This window comes from Struthio camelus, chromosome 3 (assembly GCF_040807025.1).
Source record: "Struthio camelus isolate bStrCam1 chromosome 3, bStrCam1.hap1, whole genome shotgun sequence".
Classification (NCBI taxonomy): Eukaryota; Metazoa; Chordata; class Aves; order Struthioniformes; family Struthionidae; genus Struthio; species Struthio camelus.
Genome location: NC_090944.1, coordinates 42,503,734 through 42,527,712, shown reverse-complemented (window position 1 = coordinate 42,527,712; position 23,979 = coordinate 42,503,734). Strand labels below are relative to the sequence as shown.

General features: G+C 37.5%; 1 protein-coding gene across 1 annotated transcript in view; it reads right to left on the bottom strand.

Moving 5' to 3' along the window:
- Nucleotides 1–23,979, bottom strand: part of CD109 (CD109 molecule) — an 89,028-nt gene that overhangs the window by 37,738 nt on the left and 27,311 nt on the right. Inside the window, exons 6-19 of the mRNA XM_068937561.1 lie at nt 17,494–17,533; nt 16,471–16,555; nt 13,984–14,080; nt 12,829–12,964; nt 11,853–11,962; nt 9,995–10,234; nt 9,502–9,603; nt 9,343–9,405; nt 7,056–7,229; nt 4,026–4,178; nt 3,183–3,257; nt 2,697–2,757; nt 2,048–2,183; nt 1,155–1,272 (exon numbers count right to left, since the gene is read on the bottom strand). Coding sequence (XP_068793662.1) covers nt 1,155–1,272; nt 2,048–2,183; nt 2,697–2,757; nt 3,183–3,257; nt 4,026–4,178; nt 7,056–7,229; nt 9,343–9,405; nt 9,502–9,603; nt 9,995–10,234; nt 11,853–11,962; nt 12,829–12,964; nt 13,984–14,080; nt 16,471–16,555; nt 17,494–17,533 — 1,590 coding nt within the window. The remainder of the gene's footprint in view (nt 1–1,154; nt 1,273–2,047; nt 2,184–2,696; nt 2,758–3,182; nt 3,258–4,025; nt 4,179–7,055; nt 7,230–9,342; nt 9,406–9,501; nt 9,604–9,994; nt 10,235–11,852; nt 11,963–12,828; nt 12,965–13,983; nt 14,081–16,470; nt 16,556–17,493; nt 17,534–23,979) is intronic.

The following is a 23,979-nucleotide window of genomic DNA, read 5'->3' as shown; positions in this document are numbered from 1 at the left end:
AAAAACCAGATCACGTTCCAAATTTTGTGGTGGAGTCATGATCATGATGTTCAAAGCACATGTTCTGTGTCTGGTGTAGCAGCCAACTATGAAATTTGGATCTAAATCTGGGTTTGGATTCCAAAAGTTGCCCCTCCCCAAGAATCTGAGGGCATGAGAACTTTAACGGGTAAAGGACCGTCTCTAAGCTATGCTTTGATTAGTCCTGGCATCAAGTTGGTAATCTGCGACCCAGTACTGTATAGTTTCACCCCATCTAACTTCAGACACTTAACTGAAGTTGTCTCAGTTAGGAATGTCGCTTCTGTAGAATCTTTACATAATGAATGGAAGGAGATAGCAATCTTCAGAGGATCATTCAATGTATCTAAAATACAAATTAAATGAGCCCTGAGAAAGTGTTTCCTATTTTAAACAGATGATTGAATAATTCTCTGAAGGTAGTTTTCCCTATGAATAAAGAAAAAGTCTACAAATTGCTACACTCTCTTTGCACATTTGGAAGCGTAAAGAAGCTACAGGAGGCAGGCACTTGGCAGCTAGAGGCACCTCGTGCCACCACTGGATCTCAGTGTCCACTCTGCTACTCAGATTGCTGTTCAAGTTTACTCTAAGACTGTTTTTGATGAACAAATGAACACAAGGCCAGAATTCAACCTTTAAGCAATTCTGCTGTCCTTCCTCCTAGGGTAAGTTTTAGAATAGCAACACAGTGGCATGACCTTTTCAGCAGACAACATGCCTCTGTCCCAGCCACCTCTTCCCAGCTAGTTGGTGCGCTCTCCCCGCGTGCACTATCCAACTCATACAAAGCCTTTCTGGCAGAAACAAATTAGGAAAATACGCTATCCTCTAACAGTTATTCCCCCTTTCCACTCTGATGTGGCCACATCCTGAAAGTACAACCACTTTAACAAAAGTATGCACCCAAGTATCTGTGCAATATCTGGGCTATAAAGATCAGTCCATGAAGGGGAAGCACATATAGTACCACAGCAGACTGGGGTGTTTTCTTTACAGCCTGAATGAAATTAACGTCTCAATCGCTTCATTAGTATAAGGAGGCAGCCACTGTTAGACCTAAAATACACCTTCAAATGTTAGACTACAGTTTTACCAGAAGTTTAAAGTAGAACTGTCTAATCGTATGTTACCTCAGCTGGAGTGGTTGTCATTCCAAGCCCACTGTTTTCAGAAATCACAAAAGCACTGGCTACCCAGGATGTGATGGTATCAGGTACAGTAACTTCCATCGAAGTATCTGTGTCAGATCTGACAGCAGAAGGACAAACAGATTTTCAAAAGCATCCATTTACAGACACCAGCAAGTGAAAAAAAATGTTTAAAATACGTCAAAAAATGAAGTCCAAACTCTTGGCAGGAAAAGCTGCTGAGCATTGTTTTCTTCTTTTCCTAACTACTTAAAAATATTTGTGATGCGATCAAAATAATTAAAATTACATTCAAATTAGTTCAAATTAAATAAATTGAATGTAATCACATATAACTACTTTTCATTACATTTAATCAATTTCTATAGATCCTATAAAACAATCCCAGATGACAGCAGTTTCCCTAACTCCTCAGCAACGGATGAATACAAACATTTTCCTTCACAACACAGCTCCAATTGCACCATCCATTTGACAGTTTGAACTGCTCCCTAAATTAGGCGCAGACAAGAATAGAATTCACTTTCTGGACTAACTACAAACTTCTCATGTACTCTAGAGAAAAAACACTGCGTCTCCCTATGACTTTGTTCCCTATCTGTAAAAGGAAGATCGTTTCTTTCGTCTCCAGCACTTTTATCTAGTGTCTATTGAAACTGCAAGCCCTTCAGTCAAGCATTGTCCCTTTTTGTGCAGTCATAAAATGACAAATTTGGTGGGCCTTCAATCCCATTTGTGGCCTCTAGGTGGTAGTATAATATAAATAATACTACATTTTAAAGCAGAGTTCATCAGCGCAGAATAGTACTACTAACATTTACAAAATATTAATGGAGGCAAGCATAAATCATTTCCATTTGCTTCTAATCTTATACCTAGTATTGGTGTCAATCCAAAGCCAAGTCTCTGGAAAATGTGTCCTCACATAAGGAGTGCTGAAATCAGGAGATCCTTCTCTAGTTACCACCACATCATCACGAAAATCGTCCTCTATGGGTATCATTCCACCATCTACAAAATAAAAATTATTGTCCTATCTACCAAAAAACAAAAAAAAATAGTTTAAAAAAAAAAATCAGAGAAATACCATGTTTGGGGCATAATCTATAGCTTTGCAATACCTGGGATGACAGTACTCTGTGACATTATGAACTAAGAAGTTTCGCAAGAACCTAAAGCCTCAAGTTCCTACAAAGCCTCTCTGGAGTACTCATGAAACTGATACGGTATGGCTGCACATATTCAAGTGACAAACCACTGCCCCATATATCAAACGGACCTGAATGGAAACCCATTCACCCTCAAGCCCTTAATGGGTACTGACACTCAGGACAACAGAAAAAAGGAAGTTTTTAAAATACTGAGAGTGTTGCATGTCTTGAATCTTGAAAATGACAATGGTTTGCAAGGCTGAACGCAGCCTGCATGTACTACAGTAAGAACTGCTAATAGGGGGCCTAACCCATAGACATCCCTTCCCCACCCAGTAAATTAGATTTGGCTACATTTATTTTTATTACTTACAAAGTAAATGTTCTTTATCCTCCTCAAGAACTGCATCAGTTGATACCCAAAGGCTGCATTTCTGGATAAAATTTATACAGTACATCTCAAAACAGGACATTCAGGACATCAGCACTGCTTATCTATTTTCTTTTTCTTTTTTTTTCGTTTTAAGAAAATAAAGTCTCCATAATAGAGCAGTTATAAACCTTAAGGAAATTCTAAATCTGAATATTTCCTTAATGTTAGAAAATTTTTAAAAGAGAATGTGCTATCAAGTACAAAGCAATTTGCATTTCTGAAAATACAGACACATTTCTCTGCATTTGGAATATATTTACATGCTGACAAATTTCATAATTCAAAACCAATATAAACCCTGAAAACAATACATTGTCTACAGTCCCAAACTTTAAAAAACATCCTTTTCTTCTAGGAAGTGATGTGCATATCACCAAGCAGTAAAAAACTCAGCTTGTAATTAAAAAATGAAAAATAAAAGCGTACCTGAAAGACACTAAAAGAACCCCTGACCAGGGGAAAGTACTGTGCTGTGTTGTATAAATGGAGTTCATGGAATACCTAAGACGAGAGAAACAAAACCATCCGAAGAGAGAATGCTTACTCACATTTTTCAGAACTTTTACTGTTACAGATGCTAATTTTATAGAGCTGTACCTCAGGAAGCATCTCTGTAACTCTGATGTAACAGAGAAAAGAAAATCTGTGACAGGATGAATGGGATTAGGCTGTAATGGTTTCATGATTAATGGGAGTGTGACTAGGACTACAAAAGACTAAAACAGGAGCCTACAGTCCACTGATATTCTATGGCACTTAAGCTAATAGGTCATCTAGGCACTTTAGGAATGATGTATATCGTCATATCTTTTTACTTGTTGGTGCATTAGAGCTCCTGCAACAAAGGGAATACAAAAAGATCATTTATTTTATTCTCAAAAATATACAGTTCTTTGAATTATTTTATATTATGGATTTTAAAGAGCATAAAGCACAAATCACTAGGGAGTTTTCCTGACTTTTTTTATTTCTTGAAAGAAGAAACTGAGAAACTGGAAACTGAGCAATCCGTTGAATAAATGAATGGAAAAACAATGAAGTATTAATTGGAATTAAAAATATCGGGCCTACTACCTTGAAAGCCTTACAGCCTTTTCCACTCATTCTGATAAACTACTTGCAGAAAAAAAATATATCTATTTTTACAATTAAGGACTAAAAATCATCTTGAAAGAATATCACTCATTCAGCATCCACATGGTAGTATTTTCATAAACATACATCTTTCATACACACAATATTGAAATCATTTTTTTCCCATTTTCTTACAGAGTCTTCTGTTATGTCACTACTTTCTCCTAGAAGCTTTGTACTTTTATCAACAACTGCAAGTCCAATTACTGATCTTGGTTCCGTTGTACTGATTTTAAGGGAGACTTTCTCAGATGGTTTGACCTTATCTTTGCTCCAGGAGACTTTAATCTAGAAAAAAAGTAGAAAATGGTATTGCTTTAAATTATACAGTGATATTTACAGTCAGCTAACAACTCCGAGGAAACTTTTTTAACTTAACCAGCTCTAATTAAGACTCTGGATTTACAAGCAAGCATGGCATTTCCTAGGACCCCTGGGAAAACACAACAGTCCTTTTGCTGTCTTGTTCATTTCCTTAGATTGCTGGGACGTCAGCATCAGCATCCACAGTCATTTCAACCAACACTTAGAGCAGAACCAGCAACCTCTTCAGCCACAAGTATACGCCACTTTCTACAGCTAATGCCAGTAAAAGAAATGCTTTCTCTGTTGATCAGTGCAGAAGAGAGCACGTACCATATTTTAGGAAAGACATTTTGGGGAAAACCTCCAGCCCTCAAAGATTCCAACTAATGCTTTTCCTCCCTACTGTGTCAAATGACTATACAGAATTTCTGTTTAAGATGAACACTTTTACTCTTCTCTTAATCAAAAAAAAAAAAAATGCAGTCTTGCAGTCTTGAGACGGTATCCAGTTCCATACTAAAGACACCTGCACTTAGCCATCTACACCTCAGCTCAGTGTTAAAGGTCCCATCACACACAACAGATTCAAAAGACAGAATGGAGACTAGACAGCAGTTCAGCTCACCATGAAGCAGAAGTCCAAATGGTGGAGAAGAAGATAGTTCTACAGGTTTTACTGACTGTATTGGGATTCAGGTACATAAACACTGGCATTTGAGATCTTCAAAGCTATCCAAGACTTCTAAAGTGGTGCTGCCAGACAGGACACAGAACTTACGCCTCTGGAGCCGGTGTTGGAGTCCGGGCAGAATATTCTTAAAACCACACTAGACTCTTCTGTTTGGGCCCCTGAACCTCCACAAAGGGAGTTTAGGCACATAGCTCTCACACAGACATCAGAGATGAGACTCAGCCACCTGAAGGCATCTGGAACCATTTGAGAAGCCCCATAGTATGCTGGCTGACCCTCAGCTCCCTCTCCAGAAGGCCATAGGTCTCCCACAGGACCTACGAAACATCTACTGGTCCCATGAGGATATTTTGAATACCCTGTGGCATCTCAGAGGACATTCGATGCCTATGCTTCAGCAACTGAATGTTTAGGTCCTTACACGTAAACACACATATTTAGGTGTCTCAATCTAAAACTCAGTTTTATCCTTCCCCCGACAAATCCATTTAAGGGTTTCATTTTTCTTCCCTACACATTCAGAGTGAAAATTCTAGAGCAACAGCAAACACACTAATTATTGGCACCATAAATAGGATTAGCACCATGTACTTCACCGTAAATAGGAGATCAGACATGCAATGAAAAGGTTTGGTTCAGGGTGAAAGACACTGGGACACTGCAGCTCTGTATATTTCATTTTACCAACTCATTTACAGAAATGAAATGCCAGGCAAGACTACAAATTATAGAAATTAAGTTACCATTGTATTAAATGCGGCTAACCTTCAAAAGGAGAAATTGACATACTTTGACATTTTCCAGTCTTTGAGAACAGTTCTTTCCTCATCTCACATTTTTTCATTATCTAGTCTCCAGAGCAAATACATCAAGGCTGATATTTAACTCCTATAATTTATCCTTTCAATTTTCCATCTTCTCTGTATGAAAACTAGGATGGTGTTTTTCACCTATAAACTACATTTAATCAAACTGGTATTTTCAAGATCAGACCTTATCACTTAGTGATAAAGTATACTGTAATCTGAATTATGAACACTGCAATCAGCAGAAAGATTTCTACTTGTTTCCAGAAGGCTGAATCAAACTGTTATGCTTTGTCATTACAAGCATCTTTCGGTCTCTACCCTAAAACTCCTATGTTGATACTAAATTATCTTCTTTCTTTCTTGTTTATTTAGATTCTTCAGACACTGGTAAATAACCACCAAAAGTGTCACTGCAGCTCTCTGATCATACTGCCTCTCCACTTCCTTATCCTGTGATAGCAACAATCATATCCTGAGAATGCATAAATTATGAAAAGAATGGAGAACAGATAACCATTTTGCACGCAGGAACAAGACAAAGAGCCTCTCCACTGATGTCTGGTTCTAAAAGAAATCCATTAAGCTTCCACGGAAGAAGCAGAATCTGAACCCATCATGAGTCTTTGGGTGGTCGCATCTGTAAAAAGTCAAAGTGAGTCCTTTTTCTGCATAAAGGATCAAATCTCATCCTGATAAGTAAACCAGGAAATCAAATAACTACTGTCATAGTAGTTTTCCCACTCCTTGTCAAGCTTTGTCGAGTTAAAGTACTCATGGTCACATGAAATATTGGTCATGTTCACTGACCACACAGCCAAAAAAGCTGCCTCTGTGCTTCCATAAGGAAAGCCAGGAGAACTCAGGGCTTACTGAAAGAAGGTCCTTTTGCAAAGCCTCCTCAGAAAGACCGAGCAGAAAACGCCCGTTCTGCTCCGTTTTGGGCTCTCTTGGGCCAAACCTCATACCACATGATCACTATCTGATTAGAGTGAGGTCTTCTTAAACTTCACAGTTCCCTACTTAAGTACTTGTAAATACCTTCCCACTGCATTAGCTAGAGCAGTCTTTGGCTTAGTAATTGACCAAACCATGACAAACATGGGCAGACATTGTTTATCTGTTTATGTGTAGCACCTAGGTCTAGTAGGAATTTCTTTCAGATATGAAATAGCCCTACATTTATAGCTGAACCCTAACTGTACTTGTATTATCAAAAATCTTTCCATGGACTTACACAAACCTCAGATTAGATCCACAATGAGAAAGATTTTGTATTTACAACCCTATGTTCCAAAGTACTGCTTAGCATGCAAGAAACACACGAGAACATGATCTCAGACTCGAGTTCAATATAATTACCTTGTCCAAAATCGGCTGAACCGGGATAGTTAGAGCATCATTTACAACTACTCCAAGCTCATCAACATAGAATACAAGTATGGATGCCAAAGGAGCCCAGGAATTTTCTGCTGTTAAAGTGAACGTTGTAGAAACTTTTGTGCCAAAAGCCATGATTTGTTCCTTAGATATCACCTGAAAAGGAAAAATGAATCACGGAATCTATTGGTAACTCAATATGTCATAAGCATTGCAACTCCTTCTACAAACAGGTGTTAAAAGAAAAGCCATACAGCTGTAACTTTTTTGAAAAACTGGTGCGTTAGATCTATGAGACCAGGTATCAAACAGAGGCAGAAAGTAATATTTAAATACTAGAAATAGGTATTTTCCATGCTTTAATTCCCACATCACTGTGGACAAGTGAAGAACTACAAGGATGAGTGCATGGTACAACATGTGCTATGAGAATACAGAAATGCAAGAATAAAATGGCTGGGTCATGTGGTTCATCTACAGTAGCGTTTGAGTTTGGATCAGAAATACAATTTCGAAGCAAATCTCCCAGCCATCCCTACTTATCACACTTCTGTTCACATCATGGAGAGTGTGAACTGGGTCCACTAATGTGCTCCAGCTAATAACAGACATCTGATTTACCAGCTCAGATTAGAGCTAGTGTGAAGCTCCCTCAAAACACCTGCAGTGAAGACTTCCAACTTTTTCACTCTAAATCTGTTCCTATTAGACCATACCACTTAGCAATGAAGAGAGCCAGGGACGGCAGTTCTCTGTCTCTGATTGCAGGCACATAATTGTTTCCCTTAACTTTCCAAACTGACTTTTTCACCAGTCAGCTTGATTGTAACCTCTTTCCTTCAGTGGCTTAAAAACTACACGGCCAGCTTATGCTTACATGTTCTGCCAGAATTTCTTTAGCTTACACAGCTGCTTATTACCTCCAATGTTTAGCTCCATATATTTATAGAGAGAGAGCAAATAACTAAAATCTAATTAACTGAGAAAGGAATTATTTGAATCAAACAATAAAAGATATGGAAAGGGCACTGTTTCTTTATAACATCTAGGTTAACAGAAATGTGTATAGTAACATGGTAGAAATTACAAATTCACAAATATATACATATACAGATATATAAACACATAAACACACTGGCATGTGGGAGAGGGTTGCAACTTCCCATATTTTTGACCAGCATTTTCCAAAGAAACCATTTAATTTAAACCATTTAATCATTTAACTTGGTAGGGAAAATGATTTTGTGGATGCCTCAAAATTGTCTTCAATTCAGAGCTAAGAAAGCTGCAAATCTCTCACTTCAGACAACCAAAGAAGAATGAACCAGATGCTCATGTCATTTCTAAAATAAAAGGTATGCCTCCAAACTTCATTTTTTAAAATCTGCTAGATCTTCTAGACAAATCTAGAGAGTTTTTCTGCTTTAGAAAATACACATGGATGCCCTCATGCTATATTGTTCTAAGGTTTTGCTTACTCAGCTTACTATTAGATAAAAAGTAATTGCAATTATCATGATCATTACGATTTAGACTGTCGACAAGACACACATGCTTATTAAGGATGGGATGAGAAACTGGCAATGGTATAATAAACCCTCCGATTCAGATGCTATAAGATACAGTTCAGCAGAACGAATGAGAAGATCACCATCATTACCTAAGCCATTTATTAAAAAATGCTCCCTACTGCATACAAAATGCAGACCCCTTAACATTGCAACTCTGCCCACTGGACTAGTTGTTTTCTCAGCAGGTAGGTCGTCTCCTTATCCTGTGTTTACAGCACAGACTCAGCCCTGTCAGTCCCTGAATGTGCAGGGAGGCTCCACCAGCCCTCTGCGTCCATCTGCCACCCTCAGAACATGCCGGCAAACCCCAGCTTGGGCTGCTCACAGCCTCTTCTGCCCCCTTCCCCATCCCATCAGGCTCTCTGTACAGTAAGAGACGGTGGCAGTACCACTATCACAGTTCCACCTTGCCTCACACATCCATAGTTAGAGATAATCCAGTACCCAAGGCAGAGTCACACTTCTCCGAGAGAGAATTTCCTCACAGTGCTAGAAGCATATTTGCTAGGCAGTCAACAGCCCGTCTTTTGAACAAAGACCATCCTAGCAGAAAAGTAGAGTATAGGCCACCTCTTCCACAAAGCGTAGAAGAAATGCTGAATTTCTCTAATTTTCAATCATATTCCATTCACTTCAATATTTCTGAAGTTGGTAAAAGTCATCTTGAATTGTACACATATGTAAAATCAATAACTTACCAGATAATGAAACTCTTTCACTGGCTTGTTGCTTGCAATACTCAGCTCAAAAGGTTTTCCAGCCTAGGCAAATAGTATGATTGATACGGATTAGTATGGGAACACGATGAGTTAACTTGAACTGTTCTAATCTTGGCAAGCTCCATCTCAGACTGTTACCTCTACATCTTGGCTCTTTGTTTTAATCTGGAGATAAGTCTGGCTGGGTGAGCTGAAGACATCATAAACACCTATGTCGGTCTTACTGTTGAGGAACTCTGCCTGTAAGACAATGCAAAACAAAGCTCTTAAGCAAACAGTAAAATCTGTGAGATGTTCACATATATGTTACTTTTACTGCAAGGACCATGGTACTGTAGCCTTAACGGCAGTACAGAAACACTTTGCTGCTCCGCGTATCTGTTTCTTTACCCCCACCCCCTATCTCGGTGCAATTGTTTAGATGACATTTAGATTTTTAAAACATTGTGTCACGCAAGATCTGTCACCTTGTTTCCAACTCTGTTTACAACACAAATAGGAAGTAAGGTAAATAATAACAGGTGACTGTATCAGCTGTTGCAGATAGCAGGAACAGTATATCATTGAAAACAGTCACAGACTGCTCAGTCTGGTGCATCATTGTTCCAAAGCAACACATTACAAACAATACCTGAACTCTCAGATTTTTTGTATTAGCCAGAATTGGAAACTCAACATCAATAATTCCACTTTCTGGGACAGTGTAATTCAGGACACGGACTGTCTTATTTCCCTCCTCTGTTGCCTCATTCTCAAGGTAGGAAAGTGAAGAGTGGTGAAAAAACAGGTCTGACTGTTCTGCAGTGATTGTGACAAGATTCTGTCTCTCTTCGGCTGTCAGCTGGTTGCTATCAGAACGTGTCACCTTTAGCTAAAAACAAAAAGAAAGAAAACACCTATAAAACAGGATAAAACTAAAATCCGCAATAAGCAATATGTAACAATGTATTCGCACTTATGATATCATGTCCAGGAAACAAGGGCATCCTCAGATTTCTCACGCATCAGTATCTTTATTTTTAATCCCTTGAGAGCAGTGTAAGTAGGTAAGCCATCCAAGGACAAAACTTCCCATAACAACTCCAGGGAGTAAAAAGAAGTAAAAACAAAGCAGATGGAATGGAAAAGGTGACCTGCCTTTAAGCTCTCCCAGAGTTACAACTCTTCCTATAAAAATGCTTGTCTCTCAGGCAAAATATGCATATACTACCTACAGCTTGAATATTCAATTTTATCACTTGTTCTCTCTCGCCTCGACCAACCTAACATTAGCCTAACATTTCATCATGTTAACTCAGTCAGATGTTTTTTGGCTTCCTCAAAAGTATTACAAAAGAAAAGACTGAAATCAGGCCCAAAATGAACACAGTCCATGACTTCTTCATTCCAAAATCTATCAATTACCACTACAAGTTACATCAACCTTTATTCCCACACTCAAGCAGATTCTTCCTCACAGTATAACCATTCTCCTTTTGCATTATGCAGTCCAAAAATTTGACTGCTACATTTGTAAACATCCAATAAATGTTTCCCCTTTCTTTCTCAATCCGAAGGTCTGTCACCCCATTACCTCTCTTTACTCTACCGTTATTTTGCTATTCTTTCCCTGTACAGTACATACAGACTTCCAGCTATCAGTAACAGCAGAAGCTGTCCTTCATGTTCCTCTGGGAGCATAACTGACACTCTTTTGTCCCATGACAGATACAGCATTGCTAAATGCCTCAGCTCCTTGCGGGCTCATCTTTGGAAGGTGAGGAGAAAGTAGGTCAAAGCTGGAGTCAAACTGGGATGCTGGGAAGAAAAAGGAAAAGGACCAAAACCAAAGATCCAAACGATCAGGCTAACAGAAAGGTATAGCTTGAGCCAATTTTCTCTGAATGTGCCTGTTCAGCCTATCATTTTGGTATCTGATTTCTATGCAGCAAAGACTCTGGTTGTCTGCAAGAGTTGTAAAGTCTATTCCCCTTTTCAAATGAACAAAATGCAGCGATGCAATACAAAACCCCCGTTAAATGTAGAAATACTGAATGTAGACCAGGACAACACGAAGAACATGTAATACTTCTGTGACAGGTCTATAGCTGGTACAAGAAAGACAGAACAGAACGCATAAAGGAGACACTTTCAATTGAGAGCAATGTGATTTAATGAGTTTTACTCAATTTTGCAACAATGCTTAGTAAAATAACCCTAAAGCAGTAGCTAGAAACTGAAGAGATTTCTCTTCCTTGAGAATGCTGACAAGCTACATTCAGAAAGATCCTACCAACGCTACAGCATTTCCTGACATTTTATCCTTTTCTAGTGCAGGTGTCAAAAAGTTTAGTATTTTCCAAAATGCATCGTGAAAAAGAGGTGATTTGAAATCAAAGCCACAAATTACACTTAAAAATCTGAGGCAAATTTTGGTATCTAAGCAAAAGCACAGGAAAAAAAAGTCCCATTTGTTTACACACAAAACATAATGAAATAAAAGAACTTACAGTAGCTATGAAGTTCAGAGAAGGTTTTATTACTCTAGAGTAGTCCACAAATTCAATAAAATAGTCACTTTGCTTTGGAAATATGATGGTACTTGAATTTTGGGAGATTCCTGTTGGATAATTGATTGTGTTTAGACAACACGGTTTTACACATATACTCCTTTAGCAACAATATTCTTTACTGCCTATGTTCTTCACATAATTCTATCATATTTTGCACTGCTTCCATTCCTACTGCTCTCCACCATTCCAGCTAAGTGGTATATGTACCGTCTCCACCAATGTTAGATAAACCATACCGCATAATACTCTACTCCATACAGACTGTGTCACAATATCATGCCTCTGACAAAAGGAAGGGACTTAAGAATCCCAAGTCAGTCAACTTCACTGTAACGGGATTTCTACAGAAAGTCTATTGAAACCCAGTTTCTACGACTGGTGGAAATTTCAAATGATTTTTTTCTAATAGGTAAGTTGAAATGTTATGTGAACCCACAGAAGGGTTCAGTTTGCAAATCCACCTCTCCAAAAGAGAGTGAAAAAGACAGCAAAGGACATGTGGTCAGACAACTCTTCTGTTAATGTGGTTTACAAACAGGTAACATAAGTTTACGATCAGACCCAAGTTTGTAAGACTCAAATTAATGCTAGCAATTCTTTATGCCCGCTCTTCTCATCAAAAGCGATCAGTCATTGGCCATTAGACCCCATCTGAACAAACCTCTCGGTTATTTAATAAATCATTTAGCATAGGACTGTATTCAGCTAAGTTAACGCCTGGTTAAACTCTCTAATATCTAGATAAGTAACAGTTTAGATAATATATTTGTATACAAAAGGTTAGCGGTTTCTTCCACATGATACTTTTCCTAGCACTTCTAAGCCTTTTTGCATATTTAAAGAGCTCACTAAGCTCTTACAATATGGCCTACTTTTTTGGATTCCTCAAGGAAGACATCATACTGCAACATACCTGTAAGTGACTCGGTAACTATAGCTATAATTTCTATCGGCTCTGCGTAACCAGTGTCATGGCGGTGCCATGAGTGATCAGCATTCAAGTCTTGCAACATAAGTTTGTTACATGTAACATTCACAGATCCATTTATCTGCAATGCAGAAAAAAAAAAAAAAATTTGTCAAACCACCAAAATCAAGCACACCGTTTTATTGACAACAAGTTATTTCTGGTTAAGTTCTGCAGTTCTCCCCATGTAAATTCTGGAGTGTCAACACCAGAAAATAGTGATTTAATTTTTGCTTTTCGTAATCTTCTTAAATCCAGTAGAAGTTCATTACTGTTTAGAAAGATAAAGTTATCTGTTGTTTTTATATATTTATTCAATTCTACACTGCCAGAGCACTGGTGTCTATGCTTTACAGGAAAATACAATCAACAGGTCCCTGGGGGCTAAACTCTACCTAAATTCCCAAAGCTCACACCTTCTGTAGGCTAAGTGCTGCTGAAGACCCAAAGTCAGCCAAAAGGAAAAAACAGACACTGATTAGCCAAAATTGAAGCTTTTTTAAATGTCTTCGACAATTTAAAATTTTTTAAAAGACCTGTTTCTGCAAACGGATGCCATGAATCTATCACCACTTTAAGTCTTTAAATCAAACGCCTTTTCAAACATCATGCTCTAGCTCATTTCTAGCACAATAATTATTAAACAATTACTATCTAATTAGTAGGCAAAACACTTTGGTCTCTGCTAAGTTAGTGTTCTACCTGGACAATTTTAACGGTCTCTTCTGGCCTTACAATGTAAGGTTATGCGTATAATGGTATATACAGAGCCAGGGAACATTCCTGGGCACTGGAACACTATCACCTATACTGTTAGGATTGTTTTTGGAATGCTTTTTTGACTCGGGCCAATTAGTACTCTCCAAAACCACTTCTAGGCACACAGTTCAATACATAACATAGGCCAAGTATCATTCCCAACAGGCAGTTTGAATGCAGCCACTTTGCTCTGGAAAATAAGAGAGTTTAATACTATTCATACAAGTCTCTCCTACGCCAGCTGAACTCAGCACTTGAGAGCAGTCCCAGGCATATTTAACCTACAAAAGCAGACATAGCCTTAGGCTCTACAATGCTATGAGCTGTTAAAGAAAGACTCACCTCCATTGTTTTTGTTATGTTTTTCTTGTTTGTCCAGTAAGAGACAGAAAGGCAAACGATTGTTACAGTTCCCTTGACTGGCTTTCCATATGTATACCTGAAACATGTCAACCACAGTCAAACAATCCGCTACCTCGAGGGCCTGGGTTCCTTAAGATTTTCCAAGGGAAAAGATTCTACTACAACGTTTTTTATCCTGGTCTCAAACATGACTAGAATACATGTGTATTTTGAAACATGAAGTCTTTAGCGGAGACCAGATTATTGACACTAACGACAGCAGCCAGCCCCAAAAATGAAGGATATGTACAGGAGTAGGAAGTGTTGCCCTTTCCTTAACATAAATTATAGAAATCTATTTCTGTTATGACGGGCTGTGTAATGTAGGCCAATTAACTAGATTTAACTAAGCTGAAACACGGTATTCTTGTGTCAGAATAAGAATTATTTTGGCAATTATTCTGGAATGGCATCCACCTTCTGAAAAGAGATACAGAAAAAGAACATCATCAGACTTATTTAATTTTGTTATTTCACTGTAATTAAGGATATCATATTCACAATAAAAGAAAAAATGTCACCTTGAAGCTAGTTATTGAATAGAACACCAGTGTAGCATAATAATCAATTTGCAGCAGAGTTAATATGGGATGTGGGAAGTGAAAGTGTTATGCTTCCCAACTGCTGCTAATACAAAATGAGAGATCCCAGGATACTTGTATTCAAATTATTTAACAATCATAGTGCAAAACAAATCACAGCATTCTTACATGGCAAACAAAACCTGTAACTGTGTTAAACCTGAAAACTGTAAAATACTCAATTTTCAGAATGCTATTAGCAAGTCCCATTCAGTGTGGTAATAAAATAAAAATTTCACACAAATGTTTCCAGGTTATATGTAAGACCATTAAATTATCTGATTCAGAGCTGTTAGCACAGACAAAGGGAAAAAAATAAACAAAATCATTGTAGTCCAACAGTATTAATAAATTCAAATGTGATAACTGTAAGTACTTTTAATCAATATGGAACCAGTTGGCAGTCACTTAAATATCAAGCTAAGGAAAAGTACTGTAAAATGGCCTAGATTCAGAAAGATTTCTGAACTGCAGTCTTTCTGAGCAAACCTAATTACAATAATAAGCTGCCATTAACCTTGAAATGAAGTTGTCATTGGGTAGCATGCCTACACTTATCTTACTTCAATCTAATAATACTCCGGAAATGAGAAAGGGAAAGGTTTTATGACCTCTACAGTCTAAAGAACATGTAAACTCTTTGTGTACAGAAATATTATGCCTAAAAACAGTCACTGGGAATGAAATCGCTCCTTATAAGAAATTATGGCATATCAGTAAAACTTTGGCACTGCTGGTATTCAATCTCAGAGAATTCAATGGCATCCAAGTCTAGATTTATTGGAGCAGATAGGTAGACTTTCAAACCTTATCAGAGCTCAGCAAAGGTGCTAAGTATCCTACAGAAGACCAAAACAGCTTGGATAACAATAAAAACCAAATGCACGCTGACATGTATTAAACTGCAAAGGCAAGGCAGAACAGGAAGAAAAAAACGAGGAAAACAGTACCCTTTTACAAAAATTGTACCAACCTACAATGCTTATAATGTCAGGTCAAATTGCCCATCGGAGGGGAAAGGAAGCTTTTTCATGAAGGTCTGAACATATGATTTCACTAGTTTCTAAATCAATCATTTCTGCTTTTCACTTATAAGTGGAGTGTTTAGAAAAGTATGCATTTTTCAGAATTAAATCACCACAAACTTATTTTTTTCTAGTTGCTTCATTTGGCTCTCATCTTCCCAAAACAAAATCAATTTCCATTTGAGATTAATGCATACCGAGTTTTTTGTCTAGGTATTTGTTCAGCTGAAAAATAAAATTTTATTCATATAGCAGTCTACTGTAAAGTCTCTTCTGAATTTCTCAAGAGTTTTTAATCCTTCACTCATTCACAGGTACAGGGTTTTCATTAGGCAAAAGCTTATACTTCTCTCTCAAACCCTGTTAGGATAGGAAGAATGTAGATAGATTGGAATAAGAAGCATACGCCTAGAAGCTTCCATAATTTTCCAGTTGGTCTAATAAAATATAGTTACTCTACCCATAAACCTTGACCTACTAAATTAGAGAGCATCACTAGAGAGCCAGAAGAAAAAAAAATGCTTGCAAACATGCATTATAAGCAAAACACTCACAACATTTTATAAATAAAGCAGCAAACATAACTTGACCATAGTCTAGAAATACCTATACCGAAGCAAAAAATTGCAATTAAAAGTCTGAAGATCTATCTAACAATGCTATAACAAGACCCAATAACTAGAAATTGAAGTTAGACAGCTAATTTAGATTAGAAGGCACTTTTTTTAGCATTCTAAATCTAAATTTTTATTTTGACACTTCCTGAGATACAATAATTATCTTAAGATTGAGGGTGACATTGATATCAATGATTTACTTACTTTGCAGTGACAACACCAGTTATGTCTTCCTCTCTCAAAGAGTAGTATAATGATGTTGTTATCATGACATCAAATTTAGGTAAAACTAAAAAAATTATGAAAATATTAAATTCATATAAGAAAGAATATCTGAATTTTTGTAAGTAATATAAGTAGCTCACTGTAACATGGTGAAGACTGGTAGTTTCCTAAAGAACAGAAGGTAAGATATGCTTTTAACCCAACCTGGTGCACAGCTAAGGCTAAGATCTTTTGTTAAAAGGAAATACTGAGCAACACAAGAGCTGCCCGTATACAAAAACTTGTACTATTGAAGCATAAAGCGTCCATTTCTCCTTTCACAAGACAGGCTGACAAGGGGAGAAGAAACTTTCAGCCTATTCAGCCTTCACAGAACGAACCATCAGTAAGCTTCAGGATCAGACATTAAACAGACATTTTGGAATAACACACTGCCGGCATGATCCTGGGAAAAGAGGGACAATAACTGTATCTCATATGCTTAAGATAAGTATCTTAAAGATTGCATGACATTCAGATGCTGTAGTAGTAGTTCATTACAACTATCAAAGATAAACAGGGTTACTGATAAAATGACGATGTTTTTCCCAGGACAGAGAGTCAGCCTCAGAGAAGCAGAAGATGGGAAAGTTAAGACTTTCTGGGAGTATGTTAGCCAAGGGAAGCTAGTCATTCTAAACTCTAAATTAACGGAAATGACAGATTCTTCAAACTCTGAAACTGCATTTCAGTTAACCTGCTTTAGGCTCTCACACCTGATTTTTCTAGAGGAGCCTTTCTTTCTTCATTGGCTATAGAAGCAGACCAGGGAGATCAGTTTTGCTTAGCTATGATGAACCCCAAGGAATAACCCCTGGTTCCATATCAAGTCACTCGAGAATCACTTAGTTATCTTTATTTAAGTGAATATGTCAATGAATATAGCACCTGATACTAATGATTTCATCACACTTAAAATTCTACCCATTTGATTACTACTAAATGCACTTAGGCAATACTTACCATATTCCATCACTTTAAATTTTTGATAATGAACTTGACCCTATTGAAAAAATATATAAGAAGGTACATAAAATTGTGGTTAGATTAGCAAGTTTAACATATCTTAGGCCAGTCAAAGTTAAATCATGACTCAACCATTATTAATACATGTATCTCCCATGAAAGCCAGCAGTATATACTTGCACTGTGGGAGGATTTAGGATCCAGAACCGCATATGCAGCAGATTCTAAGCATACGTAATGAAGACCTCAGAGGTCTTCTGCATACAATCTGCAAGGCAATCTAATTTTAAAGTTTTTTCACTCTCTTAGCATTTAAAATTTAGCAGCTATCTTTGTTCCTAGGTGCAATTACAGTTGACTCAAGCAGTTACAGAACTCACCCACGTAATTTTTGCTTTTTGTTCTCTACTATTCTTTGTACTCCACTATTCTTCTTGACTAAAGTCAGAGTAATTCTGACCAAATATGTAAGGCATTTATCTGAGGACATATAACCCTTGACGTTTCAACGATCTTTTACTACATCATGCCAAAAGCTCCTATCAGCAGGGCAACGGCACGAGGTGATTCACCAGCAGTGCTGGGAACAGGAGCTCCGAATTCGAGCTGACCTACTTGACTTAGACAGCAATTGTATTTAGAACAATGACCAAATACTCTTCCATAAAGATTTGTTAATCACTAATAGCTCAGATTGCTCCCCACTTAACCATATAGGACACATTAACACATTCTTTTGTGATAAACAATGTATCAGCTAAACAAATAAAGACTAAAACAGTTGTTAGCGTAATACATCTCATACCCTGGATCTTGCTAATCATTTCATATTCCCAGTGCCAATAAACAGATGATGTGGTTGAAAGAAAGTTAAATTATTATATGTGAATAGAAGTACTTCTAATTAGTCTTATCCAAGGAAAAAGAATTTCAGGATGCTGCTTAAGAAATCTTCATACTAGCATTCATCCAAAAATGTAAAATAATATACAAACTTGGTATATTTTTTTAAAGGTACGTTAGTCCTTCTCTGAAAGAGGTAAACAAATTCTGTTGTCTCACTTACCAGTAGACTTTATCCCATCAAGATATGTTAATAGGAGTGACTGTGGCAAGAGAGGATGAGAGTATGAACTGAGAATTCCCGTGGGAGAAACTTTTGGGCCTGGATTCACGATGGAAGCCAATTGTAACTAATCATCTCTTTCACCTGACTTTGCTAAATAAGATTATAAAATGAAGCTTCTTATACATGTATGCCTATACTTTTCCTAGGAAAAGATTTCTATCAAAGTACAAATCAAATTGCCTCAATTACCAGCTAACAATTTTGTGATTAATTCACTGCTCACCAAAATAGCTACCGTAATTTATACTCCTAGGTTTGAAAACATACATGCATAGTCCCCTGTTTTCACAACATTAGTGCAGATCATACTCCTTACAATGCAAAATGCTACACTGCTGACACGCAGTTCACAATCAGATTCTTAAGAAAATGACATATGGGGAATTTATCTTATTATTCTTTATATTCCGTGTTCTTTATATTCCCTACTTCCAATACTAATTACATATATATGTCACCCTTGCTCCTAGGCTCATGAGCAGAACATTAGCCCAGGAGGTGGGGTGAAAAAGCATCTCTCATGGAAACGAGTTCTTCTTTCACACTAGAAGCCAAAAAAAGTTAATTAAAAGTTAAGAGAACTGTAAGCAGTAGAAAAGAGAGATTAAAGTGAGATTAGAGCTCCTGACTCCAGTCTCTCTAAAATGACAGCTTTTGTGACAGAAGCAAAGTCATGGATTCACAGAACAGAGAAAAGAAAAGACTCCACTAAGTCATCCAGACGATCTGCCTGACAAGCCACATTTCTCACTAATGCACACTTTTCATCCAGACTGGTTTGAAATAGGTCAAGTAATAGCACTGCAACCACTTCCTATCTTTTATTTCTTCAGAGCAGGGCTGTCTCTCTGGCAAATACTGTTCAAATACTTTTGAGGGTTTTTTAACCAGTTTCCAGGAGTGGTGGCTTTTTTGAGACACTAAGTGATTAGCTATAAACACAATCCAAGAGAGATGACTTTTTCAGACTGAGACAGGAAAATAGCATCACGCTTATTCCACTTGTTTCCAGCGCCGCTTTTTTCTATTATATTTTACTTTTCCATGCCTTCTTCTGCTTCTTAAACATACTCCTCTTTCCAGGCTACTGTCACTTTACTCTCAATCCCTAATTCTTAAACCACGAAACGTCTATCACATTCTCTGCATGCCGCCTAGAGTAAATCCATCAGTTAAAAAAACAGTGCCAAAAAGAGATCCATATAAATACTCTGAGATCATGAAGACAACAGAGCCTTTCTGCGTTTGAGTCCTAGATGCTGTAGACCCTGACATATAAGAATCACTGACAACTGAGGTCCAGATTTTGCTTTGCTGTGATGAACTTGTTCCATTTGAAGTCATTTCGATTACATAACAAGCAAGGTAAAGCAGTTTTTCCCAAAATTTTTACTTCTCTTTTGGTAATTGAAAGTCTCTGAAATTAATGTGACTAGTCAGGTCTATTTTCTTATTTGTTTTTGGTCTGTACGTGAGTCACCAGTTAGAACATCAGGATGGGTGTGTTCTTACTGACTTTGCCCTGAAAAAGCAAAAAAGCTAGCATATGCTGTTTTTTTTTGTGATTGTACTGCCATCTCACGGTCAATGTTAGAAACACTCCTCCTTTTTTGCTTTGCAGCTGACTAAATAAATTTTTATCTAGACAGAACTAAAATTACAGAAACATTTCACGATTACTTGATTTTCAGGTTTTATTCTCATAGGTATCAAATAACTTCTGAAATAAAATTCTGCATGAATTCCCACACTTCTGTTCAAATCCATCAGCAGTCTCCAAAAACTAAGCAGTCCTACTAATGTCACCAGTATTCACGCTATCAGTTCCTGATAGCTAGATCCACGCTATCAGTGCTCATTTAAAAACTACTGAATACACATAAAATTATAAAGATTTTATTTACAGACTGCTTTTGAAAGAGGGTGACACTTTAAGTAATGACATAACCTCAAACTCATCTGATCAAATGTGAAATCTGTAGTTGACCCAGCAGCAAAACATCACAGATCACCGCAGATGCAACAAAATATACATAAAACCTCAAAAGTTCAAAATTAGAAGTGTAAAGGATATAATCAATCCAAGTTGATTTTGAAAGTTCTTTTAGAACTGAAGCTTTTAAAAAATATAATACAGTTATTCCAAAATATTTTAGAAAGCCCTAATTCCAGCTGAAACTTCACTATTCTCCGATATTTCATCATAAATTTCTAAACAGCAGCTTCCGTCAATTAGGTTACAAAATGTCTTATAAGAACAACTTTTGAAGAAAAATGCCTAATCATAAAGCTCAGCAACTAAAAGCCTTTCAGCAGCAGGCTCCATAGCAGGAAATATAAGTTATCCAACTAAAATATAAGGTGCAGACTTGGGAACCAGACTGTAATGACTCTGTCTTGAGTTTTCTTGGAACAGCTGTACTAACACCTGGACTCTTATGAAAAAAGTACTACAGGATGTTTAATAGCAGCAAGCAATCAGAACCTAGTTTAAAATGAGGTTCAGAGGCAGTACTCCCAGGAATTCAAATTCTGTCCACTAGGGAACTGATCTGTGATGAGCGGGAGGCAAGTGTTATTTACTGACCTACTAATGATACTTTAACAACAAGAGTGAAAACTCAGGTGGAAAGGTTGGACATAAGACACTTTAAACTAGAAAGCTCAGGTGCTGACCTCAGGGTAGCTAAGTCATGTGGAGATCACGCTCAGTTTGCCATCTGAAGGTATTCCTAGAGCCCTGAGTAGATCCAAACGCTGTGCTGGATCTTACGGATACTGTGGACCCAAGGCTACCAGTACTAGTTAAGGTTAGATGGGGTTATCTACAAAAGTACTAGTCCCCACTGAACTGCAAAACAGACGCATCCTACATATTCCTTAGCACTAAATGCAACTTTAAATATGATGCAGAAAAACTTGTAGCTCTCTTTGATGGCAGGTTCAGAACAGCTAAAAATATCCAGGCAATAGCTAGGAATATCCTCTCTGAGTTACAATCCGAGTTACTCATTAGCTTTCACTGACTGCTGACTAGATCTCCATTGACTGCAGTGGGAACTTAAGCACGTAGCGTAACCTACATATGGACATCTACGTATCTTAAGTCTCAAACTGAATCCCACCCAATATGACTCCTCATATTGCAGGGCAGAAGCTCACTTCTAATTAACAGAACCAAAAAGAATTTCCCATCAGCTAAGTTTCTCTTTTCCTTTTTCTGCAAGGTTTATTACATTTTTCACTAATCCAATGGTTTAACAAGCTACCAGAAAAAGAACAGTGTGTGAGATAACTCATTAGACAGATTTAGTATAATAATGTGGTATCTCAAAATATATTTAATGTACTCTCTGCACATAACAGCCTTACCCAACATAAGATAGTTCTGCCGTATGTAGGTGCAGGCTATCTTAGAGAAATTCTGCAGATCATTGCATTATATTATTTCAATACAGAATTTGAAAACTGAAGCAGAGTAAACGTGCATGTTGGAGGAAAAAGAATCTGAAAGAAAACAACAGAAGCTTCTAAGTGTGGGGCTTTGGGTTGCTGTTTTATTCCCACAGGATGTGCACAGTGAGAACAGCCATTTTTTTCTGGGCTCAAAGCCTATACAGATTTATATATGTGTGTGTGTGTGTGTGTGTGTGTGTGCATATATATAAAATATACTGTTCCTTCTCTCTCCTCTACTTCAATTTTCAATTCATACAGTTTAACAACAGAAGGGACCATTAGGGCAGTTAGCCTTATCTCCTTTTATCTCAGGGTTGGTTACTCTAGTATTCAGCTGCATCTTCCAGAAAGGCAACCACTCTTGATGCTAAAACATCAAGTAACAGAGAAGCCCTCACTCCCGTTTGTACTTGGTTCCATGCACTAAGAGTCTCACTGACGAAAAAAATCCATATGCTAAAGTAAATTTGTTTGAACTCAGTTTCTACTAACTGGTTGATTATGTCTTGCTCCACCAGTTTCAAAAGCTTTTTAAAACCTGTAATGGCATTCACACACTGTAATCAAGTAATCTTTTGATTCATCTGATCCCTAGTTAACAGATGGAACTTCCACAGCCTCCCATCACGAAGCTTTCTTCCCAGATTCTGTAAATTCTTTCATCGGTTTGTATTAGAAGTACCTTGAGTGATGATTGCCCAGTAATAAATCTATATCTTCTTTGACAGACTTTACATAGCTTATGTTGACATTTTTCATTAAAATTCAGTACAATCAAAATCCCTTACAAACATCTGTTTCATCAGCGAAACTACCTTATTAATCAAATCCATAATAGTTTTAAAGAATTTAATTCTTTAGCAGTAGAATCCCAAATCATCTTTGTCATTATTTTTCTCAGGATTCATGCCAGATGGCAGATCTATAGCTTCCAGGTTATCTCACTTACTCTTTTCTGTTCAGGGCATATTCCTCTTCTGCTTGTCTTCTCAAATCTCACCCACATTCTGAACATGTAGAACCAACTTACCTATTAAATGTTTCTCTCTCTGCCATATAATTGCTGTTTCCTCATATTTCTGGGCTCTGCCACTACCGGAATTTCTTTTGTTACTAGCAAATTAAAAAACTCACTCGTGCTTTTATTAACCATTAAGTTTTCCCTGAGATCCTTACATTTCCTAAAAATATTCAAGACTTCAGACTTTCTCGTTTATATTGATTTCTATTAATTTACTCACAGAATCACAGAATTACAGAATCGTTTAGGTTGGAAGGGACCGCTGGAGATCACCTAGTCCAACCTCCCTGCTCAAGCAGGGACCTCTAGAGCATATTGCCCAGGATCACGTCCAGACGGGTTTTGAATATCTCCAGCGAAGGAGACTCCACCACCTCTCTGGGCAACCTGTTCCAATGCTCTGTCACCCTCACAGGAAAGAAGTTTTTTCTCAGCTTCAGATGGAACTTCCTGTGGTTCAGTTTCTGCCCATTGCCTCTTGTCCTGTTGCCTGTTGTCCTCTTGCCCATTGCCTCCTGTCCTGCCTCTACTCCTTTTTTTTCCATTTATTAAATGATGTGTTTATTAAATATTAACTGCTCCCTTTGTCAATAGAAAAAAAAAGGAGAAACCTAGCTCTGTTCTACCCAAGTTTACCTCGTCCCAAGAGGATGTCCCTGTTAAATGTACGAAAAATGTTCTGTAGTACCTGGCTCCTGAAATTGCTTGCTGTAACAATGGTGAATAGAGGAAAATATTCTACTTTGATAGCATTATGCTGTTTGTCCCTGGATATTCTTCACACTGCTGAAGCATTTGCAGCTCTATTAAGGACCCCAAACACTGCATTCAAGGCCACACTGAGCACTATAGCAAATCCCTAAGCTTTAAAAAT